Source organism: Chiloscyllium plagiosum, chromosome 23 (assembly GCF_004010195.1).
Source record: "Chiloscyllium plagiosum isolate BGI_BamShark_2017 chromosome 23, ASM401019v2, whole genome shotgun sequence".
Classification (NCBI taxonomy): Eukaryota; Metazoa; Chordata; class Chondrichthyes; order Orectolobiformes; family Hemiscylliidae; genus Chiloscyllium; species Chiloscyllium plagiosum.
Genome location: NC_057732.1, coordinates 50,764,134 through 50,773,153, shown reverse-complemented (window position 1 = coordinate 50,773,153; position 9,020 = coordinate 50,764,134). Strand labels below are relative to the sequence as shown.

Here is a 9,020-nt window from a genome sequence, read left to right as displayed (position 1 = left end):
ATAGATGCTGGAAAGGTTTTGGGGAGTCAGGAGGTGTATTCCTAGCCTCTAACATGCTCTTGTCGCCACCGTGTTTGTGTCTTGAGGTCAGTTGAGTTTCTCGTCAATGGTAAGCCCCAGAATGTTGATAGTGGGGGATTCGCTGATGGTAACACCATTGAATAAGAAGGGGTAATGGTTAAATTGTCTCTAACTGGAAATGCTCATTGCCTGGTACATGTGTAGTGCAAACATTACTTTTTACATAAATTACAATCTTCTTTATTTGTAATAACATCCGTATTATATTTACAATTCATTCCAAGTAGAAATGAAGTTCCTTGAAGGGATCAGATCTCACATTGGGAATTTTATAGCTATTAGGCTTCAGAGTAGTGCACCTTTACCCAGAAACACTGCACACACCAAGATGGGCGGAGACTGTTACTCATGTGCCCTTTCAGTGGAATGTCTCCACACAGGTTTCCTCTTCTGGATGAAAGACTGAATTCCTTCCTGACCATCCCTCAGTGCCAGGTTGTCCACCATGACCTGTGCAGCAATTTGATATGCTTCGTTTCGGTTGTGGGCCATTTGTTTGTAAAATGTGGCTTTTCCCAGCGCGATAACAGACCTGCTTGCTTCACAGATTTTGTTCGCAATTTTCATAGTCACCTCGTCCAGTTTGTCCTCAGGCACCACCCGACTAACCAGTCCGTGCAGCAATGCATCATGGGCAGAAATAGGCTCTCCGGTAAACAGCATTTCTAAAGCAACCTGTCATGAATGGAATTTATTCAATTCTTCTGCACAACAAAGGTTGAGTAGACAAACACATTCCTTCCCTGATCATATTGACACAAAGTCAGAAGTCACATGACACCACGTTATAGTCCAACAGATTTGTTTGAAATCACAAGCTTTCGGAGCGCTGCTCCATCTGGTGTCATGTGACTTCTGACTTTGTCCACCCCAGTCCAACATGGCACCTCTGCATACTGACACAGGCCAAAGTGCCTTTTTAATATTCCCCCTTCCATATCATTTATACAGACCGTGCCTGCGTTACAAACAGGTTCAGTTCTTGACTCTGTTCCCAAGTCGATTTGTATGCAAGTCGGAACACGGTGCAAAACAATTTTAAAAATCGTTCACAAGTATGGGAAACAATTGTATGTTGGATCCTTAATATTACACCCCTGTATGGGATTGCGTTTGCAGGTATGAGCATTTATAAGTCAGACATTCGTAAATCGGGAAGCCCCTGTATAAATCATTTGAATGAAGAGGCTGAGGTTAGATACATTTGCTGTGGACACATGGGCTAAAATGGGCAATGGGACTAGATATATTTAGGATATATGGTTCACGCGGACGAGTTGGGCTGAAGTGCTGTGTATCTCTATGAAGCTTTAACTCTCTAAACACAGTTATGAGTTTCGAAGGAGCCTACAATGAGTGAGTGGGCAAAGATCTGGCAAATGGAGTTTAATATGAGAAAGACTACAATTGTCCATTTTGGCAGAAAGAATAAAATAGCATATTATCTAAATGGTGAGAGGTTACAGAGCTCTGAGATGCAAGGACTGATTTCCCTGTCCTTCTCTGATGTGTTGTGGGATCTTTAATGTCAATCAGAGGGAACAGACTGGGCCTCAGTTTAATGTCACTTCCAAAATGTGGATGTGGGCCATTTGGTCTTTCTTTCTGCTCTGCCATTCAATAAGATCCTGGCTGCTTATTCCTGTATTTCATATTCGACATTCCCATCTCCTCATGAGAAGGCCTCTGTGTGTCCTAGTGCACCAATCACAGACTAGTCTGCAGGTCTAGTAAGAATCAGGAAATCTAATAGAATGTGATGGTTTATTGTGAGGAGAGTTGAATGCAGGAGTAGGGAGGTTATACTTTAGTTATCATCCTGCCCCAGTAGCTACCTGATGAAGGAGCAGCGCTCCGAAAGTTAGTGCTTCCACATAAACCTGTTGGACTATAACCTGGTGTTGTGTGATTTTTAACTTAGTTATACAGAACATTGGTGAGACCACATCTAGAGTACTGTGTGTACTACTGGTCACAGTACTCACAGAAGAATGTTAATACATTGGAAACAGTTGAGAGAAAGTTTACTAGACTAATCCCTGGAATTAATGGATTGCTTTATGAGGAATGGCTGGACAGGCTGAGCCTGTATCTTCTGGAATTTAGAACAGTTTGAGGTAACTTAATTGAAACATGTAAGATCCTGAGGGGAATTGACCAGGTGGGTATGGAGAGGATGTTTCCCTCCTTTGGAAAAATCTAGATCTAGGGGTCTTGGTTCAATAATAAGTTACCACCCTCTTCAGTTAGAGATGAGGAAAAATTCTTGATGATCAAGGAGATGAAAAATGATCAGGATTATGCAGGAATGTAGAATTGAAGTTAAAAACAGATCAGGATCTTACTGAATGGGGAGCAGACTCAAAGGGCCGAGTGGCCTCATCTTGTTCCATGTTTATACATTTTTGGCTTGGGAAGAACCAGGGAGCACTGGAATGAAGGAATGGTTTTTTTATTGGGAAGAAAGGGTCAGCCTGAAAAAGGAAGGTGTGAGTTCTAGTCTCACTCCAACCCAAAAGCAGGGCTGATGCTTCAAGGTAAAAACAATGACCGCGGATGCTGGAAACCAGATTCTGGATTCGTGGTGCTGGAAAAGTACAGCAGATGATGCTTCAAGGGCAGTACTGAGGGAGCACTGCACTGCCAGGGGTGTCATGTGGAGGGAGGGACATTGTTTATTTTTAAGGTGGAGGTCAATGGATTTTAATTAGCCAATGTAATCAAATATTATTGGGAGTGGGTGGGAATGTCATGATCTTATTGAATGACAGGGCAGGCTGAAGGGGCTGAATGGCCCACTTTGCGACTATTTCACATGTTTTGGATGAGACATGTAACTGATGCCCAATCTGACTCTCCCAGACCAGTATTAAAGATCCCATTCACTGACTGACAGCACACTTTCTGATTATTGCCACTTTGCTGTTTCTGGGTAAAACTGGTTTTTGCCTTGTGAACATTACAACAGTAGGTTATAGTCAACAGGTTTATTTGGAAGTACAAGCTTTCACAGCATTGCTCCTTTGTCAGGTAGCTACCTGATGAAGGAGCAGTGCTCCAAAAGCCTGTACTTCCAAATAAACCTGTTGGATTACAACCTGGTGTTGTGCGACGTTTAACTTTGTCCAACTCAATCCAACACTGGCTACACTACAACAGTGACTACATTTCAAAAGTACTTCACTGTTTCAAGAGAACATTGGAATTGCTGGGGTCATGAAAGGCGCTATTAAAATGCAAGTTATTTCCTTTTCTGCCTTTAGTCCAGTGGCTCACCTTTCAGAACTTTAACAATTAGCAGCCCTCCACAGAAATCAAAAGCATTTTAAATTGCATAAGATTCCAGTGCTGCTAACAGTGATGGGGAATCACATTTATGATGAACACTTGTAATTCCTGAAAATGTGAAATGATTGGGTGACACAGTGGCTTAGTGGTTAGCACTGCTGCCTCACAGTGCCAGGGACCCGGGTTCAATTCCAGCCTCGGGTAACTGTCTGTGTGGGGTTCCTCCGAGTGCTCTGGTTTCCTCCCACAGTCCAAACATGTGCAGGTCAGGTGAATAGGCCGTGGGATTACCCACATTGTCCATAGTGTCTCTGGCTTCTTCAGCCAGAAGGTAGTGAATCTATGGAATTCTTTGCCACAGAGGTCTGTGGAGGCCAGGTCACTGGTGTATTTAAGACGGAGATAGATAGGTTCCTGGGTATCAAGGTTTAAGGAGAGAAAGCGGGAGAATGGGGTTGAGAAACTTATCAACCACGATTGAATGGCGGAGCAGACTTGATGGGCTGAATGGCCTAATATCTGCTCCTATGTCTTACAGATGTGCAGGCTAGGTGGGTTAGCCATGGGAAATGCAGGGTACAGGGATAGGGTAGGGGTGTGGGTGGGCTGCTCTTTGAAGGGTCAGTGTGGACTGAATGACCTATTTCTGTGATTCTGTGATTGTAAGGCATACCTTCCGAGGAAGCGATCGCCCCACAGCGACAGCTGGTGTGGAGCAGAAGAGCCCGACATTGACTCCTGGAGTTGCAAACCTCGATTTCTCTGATGCCACCGCGATGTCACAGCTGGCAACGAGCTGGCAGCCAGCAGCGGTGGCTAAACCATTAACTTTTGCAATGACTGGCACCGGCATATCCTGAATCAGATTCATAACCTGTAAATTGTAGGAAGTTTGATCAGCAGAACCTTTAACTGTACTGCCATCTCACTCCTGAAACCTCTTCACTCAAGATCATTTCTCAGCCCCTCCTCCTGTATGGCCCGCTTCCCATGGGGCTACTGCATGTCTCTATTATCTATAGTAGGTCAGACCAGTTAAGGATGGCAGTTTCCTACCCTAAAGGACATCAGTGAACCAGATGGGTTTTTCTCGACAATTGATGATTCATGGTCATCGGTTGACTTGTCATTGAATTCAAATTCCATGATCTGCCATGGTGGGATTTGACGCCGGGTCCCCAGAACATTATCTGGGTCTCCAGATTAACAGGGAGAAAGTGAGGACTGCAGACGCTGGAGATCAGAGTCAAAATGTGTGGTGCTGGAAGAGCACAGCAGGTCAGGCAGCATCCAAGGAGCAGGAGAATCAATGCTTCGGGCATAAGCTGAAGAGCTTATGCTCGAAATGTCGACTCTCCTGCTCCTCGGATGCTGCCTGACCGGCTGTGCTTTTCCAGCACCACACATTTTGACTCTGGATTAACAATGCAGTGATAATACCAGTAGGCCACTGCTTCCCCTTTCTAATGAGGAAGCAACCCTCTGGACTGGCACTCTAACTTGAGTGACCATGCTAACAGCTCCATGGGCACTAAAGTCCTACATTTGTTTCCTAAATCACTCCACCTCTTTCGGATTCCACCCCACTATCTTCTTATGCAGCTCAGTGTTAAATCTGGCTTGATAATCATCTTTATTTTATTCTGTTAAAGTAACAATAAGTTGCTGTTAAAGGCAGGGCATAATTGTCATTGTTATTCATTCCATTAAGTGTAAAATGATCAGCTTACGTCCGTGCAGACTGCAAACACCTCAGCGTGATGATCCCATCCTTCAGCAGATGTTAGTTCCTTGAGGTTGTGGCCAGATGAAAATACAGGTCCTTCAGCTGTATGCACCAATCACACAGTATCAGCCTCGAATGGAAATATGACGCTAATATTACAAGTAGAATAAATAGAAACATTTCTAGCAATGACTCATAAACATATTCTTCTGCTAAATAAGAGTTGATTATTTTCTTGCTTTCTGCACTCTCAGATCTCTGTGTGGGGAGAGTGAGAGTGACAGATGTAGAGAGGGAGAAAGAGAGAGACAAAGTAGAGGGGGAGAGAGTAGGAGAGAGAGGAGCAGAGGCAGAGAGGAAGACGGAGGGAAAGAGAGAACCATGAGAATGAGAAAGAGAGATAGAGAGGGAGGAGAGAGAGAGATAAGCAGCAAGAGTGGGAGACAGAGGGAGAAAGAGAAAGGGAAAGAGAGAGAAATAGGAAGAGTGGGAAAGAGACAGAGAGGGAAGAGAGAGAGAAACAGTGAGAGTGGGAGACAGTGCCAGAGAGTGAGAAAGAGAAGGGGCAAAGTCAGGAGTTTGGCACTGGTCAAAATACTGAGATGGCTAGTATAGATGGCCTCCTTCTGCACTGAAACAATTCTGTAATGTTGTGAGAGACTGAGAGAGATTGAGAGACAGCCTGTATGTTTCCCTCAGCACTTTACAGGTAATGAAGGCCATACAGTCCATCAAACCCTTGTTCCCGAATGAGAACTCACACAGAGTCAGCGGCTCAGTGACCATTTTACCCAACTGGTAAACAAAAGACATGGCCAGAATGTTTCTGCTGGCTCTGCCTCCTAACCCTAGCAACAGAAAAATCAGCTTCCCCACCAACCAGGGACCTCCCTTTGCCATTTAACCCTCAAGAAGGGGGAGGTGGAACATGGGGATCATGGAGGAGGCAGGGGAGAGGCCCAAATCTTGGTGGGAGTAGCTACCTGATCTCTAAAGGGGGCCGGTAACAGAGGCACTCATTCTGTCTACCTCTCCCTCCTAAGGCACAGTCACCTGACAGCCCCGGTTATACAGGGCCATTGGTGTGACCTCCTCTCCAAATAGTTTTGAATCTTTATTTAAAGAAAGATGGAAATAAACTGGAGGCTACTGTAAGGAAACCCACTGGATTGATCTCTGGAAGGACTGGATTGTCCTATAACAAGTGCAGACAGGGCTCAGTGTCCACTGGGGTTTACGAGAGGGGCAGGTGTGTACAAAATCCTGAGAGGTCTCGACAAGGTGTTCTTGGAAAGCCTCTTGTGGTGCGCCCAAAAAAATAGAAGGGTTCCTTTAAAATTAGATTTACCCTCTTAGGTCAGCGCTGGGGAGATTTTTTTTTCCTCAGATGGTTTGTGTAACGTTAGGACTCTCTCTGCCTCTGAAGGCAGCGGAAGGGAATCATTGAATATTTTTAAAAGCCGAGGTGGACGGATTCAGATTGGTTCTGAAGAAGGGTCACTGGATCCGAAACATTTAGTCTGTTTCTCTTTCCACAGATGCTGCCGGACCTGCTGAGCTTCTCCAGCAATTTCTGATGTCCAGCATCCACAGTTCCATGGAATCCCATTCTGCCTGACAAGTCCACCCTGACTCTCCAAAGAGCATCCCACCCTAACCCTACAATCCTGCACCTCTCAGGGCTAATCCACCTAGCCTAAGCATCCCTGGACGCTATGGTCAATCTACCTAACCTGCACATCTTTTGGACTGTGGGAGGAAACCCACACAAACACAGGGAGAACATGCAAACTCCACACAGACAGTCACCTAAGGTTGGAATTGAACCCAAGTCCCTGACACCGTGAGGCAGGCTAACCACTCAGCCACCATTCTTATTTCCCTGGCTATGTTTTACTTTACCACATGAGCTTCACTATGATCGAAGTCGGTCTATTAAATGCTAAATCATGGCTGGAATTACCTGAGATCACAATAACTCGGAGGTCATTGCTTTCTGCATCGTGGAGGAGGTCTCTGCGCAGAGATTCCAACATGGCCAGCGACAAAGCATTCCTCTTCTGTGGGTTATTCAGAACAATGGACCTGGACAGAAGACAAATTACTTTCTGGGAACAGACTGGCATTGGAGGCAGTCCAGAGAAGGTTGATTGGGCTGATACCAGGAATGGAGGCACTGTCTTGTGAAGGGAGGTTGATTGGTTTGGGTCTGTCCTTATTAGAGTTAGAAGAGTGAAAGGTGATCTCATTAAGGGGCTTGACAGGGTCAATGCTGAGGATGTTACCCCTCGTGGGAGAGTCTAGGAGACAGTATTGTCTCAGAATAAAGAGGTGTCAATTTAAGACTGAACTGAGATGAAATTCCTTCTCTCAGAGGGCTGTGAGTCTTTGGAACTCCTTGCCACAGAGAGCTGTGGGGGCAGAGTCCTTATGTATGTTTAAGGCTGAGATAGGTTCTTGATCAGTCGGGGAATCAAGAGTTACAGGGAAAGGCAGGAATGTGGACGTGAGGAATGTCCGATCAGCCATGATCCTATTGGATGGCATAGCAAGTTCAAGGGGCCGAATGGCCTACCCTGTTCCTATTTCTTATGGTTGATGGAGATTTGAAATCTCTCTGTTTTGCCAACATTCTGCCCATTTAAGATGGCTGCCTCTTTTACCTTACATTGGAATACTTCCCACAAACCACTGCTCGAGCCCATAAGACCATAAGGCATAGGAGCAGATATTAGGCCATTCAGCCCATCAAGTCTGCTCCGTCATTCAATTAATGCTGATAAGTTTCTCAATTCCATATTCCCACTTTCTCCTGTAACCCTTGATCCTCAAGAGCCTTTCTATCTCCATCTTATATACACTCAATGACCTGGCCTCTATTGTCTTCAGTGGCAATGAATTCTGTAGATTCACCATCCTCTGGCTGAAGAAGTTTCTCATTTCCGTTCTAAACAGAAACTTTATTTGTGTGTTTGTTATTCACTGGATGTGGGTGTTTCTAGTGAGGCCAGCATTTATTGCTCTTTCGCTAATTACTCAGAGGGCAGTTAAGAGGCAACAATATTACTGTGGGTCTGAAGTCACATTTGGGTCATACTGGGTAAGGATTAGAAATTACACAGGCCACCAGCCCCACCCCCAGTTAGAAATTACACAGGCCACCAGCCCCACCCCCAGGTTCAGGGCACATTAGAAATTACACAGGCCACCAGCCCCACCCCCAGGTTCAGGGCACATTAGAAATTACACAGGCCACCAGCCCCACCCCCAGGTTCAGGGCACATTAGAAATTACACAGGCCACCAGCCCCACCCCCAGGTTCAGGGCACATTAGAAATTACACAGGCCACCAGCCCCACCCCCAGGTTCAGGGCACATTAGAAATTACACAGGCCACCAGCCCCACCCCCAGGTTCAGGGCACATTAGAAATTACACAGACCCCCACCCCCCCACCCCGGTTCAGGGCACATTAGAAATTACACAGGCCACCAGCCCCACCCCCAGGTTCAGGGCACATTAGAAATTACACAGGCCACCAGCCCCACCCCCAGGTTCAGGGCACATTAGAAATTACACAGGCCACCAGCCCCACCCCCAGGTTCAGGGCACATTAGAAATTACACAGGCCACCAGCCCCACCCCCAGGTTCAGGGCACATTAGAAATTACACAGACCCCCAACACCAGGTTCAGGTCACACTAGAAATTACACAGACCCCAACCCCCAGATTCAGGTCACACTAGAAATTACACAGACCCCCTCCCCCAGGTTCAGGGCACATTAGAAATTACACAGACCCCCAACACCAGGTTCAGGTCACACTAGAAATTACACAGACCCCAACCCCCAGATTCAGGTCACACTAGAAATTACACAGACCCCCACCCCCAGGTTCAGGTCACACTAGAAATTACACAGACCCC

At 45.9% G+C, this 9,020-nt stretch overlaps 1 protein-coding gene across 1 annotated transcript; it reads right to left on the bottom strand.

The window, feature by feature from the left end:
* Positions 1–245: 245 nt before the first annotated feature.
* On the bottom strand, positions 246–7,405 carry echdc3 (enoyl CoA hydratase domain containing 3). The gene is made up of 4 exons (XM_043713259.1): positions 7,059–7,405; positions 5,100–5,197; positions 4,043–4,243; positions 246–756 (listed from the first exon to the last, which is right to left on the bottom strand). Exons 1-4 carry the CDS (start codon positions 7,342–7,344, stop codon positions 424–426), a joined length of 918 nt encoding a protein of 305 aa, XP_043569194.1. The 5' UTR covers positions 7,345–7,405; the 3' UTR covers positions 246–423.
* Positions 7,406–9,020: the final 1,615 nt, after the last annotated feature.

What these genes read in the sequence shown, in the direction of transcription:
- echdc3 (XM_043713259.1), bottom strand. Translation starts at nt 7,344, where the DNA reads ATGAGATCACCTTTCACTCTTCTAACTCTAATAAGGACAGACCCAAAC. An exon ending in CCGAGTTATTGTGATCTCAG is followed by an intron (nt 5,198 to 7,058) that starts GTAATTCCAGCC and finishes TGGTGCATACAG; the next exon opens with CTGAAGGACCTGTATTTTCA. An exon ending in GGCGATCGCTTCCTCGGAAG is followed by an intron (nt 757 to 4,042) that starts GTATGCCTTACA and finishes CATTCATGACAG; the next exon opens with GTTGCTTTAGAAATGCTGTT.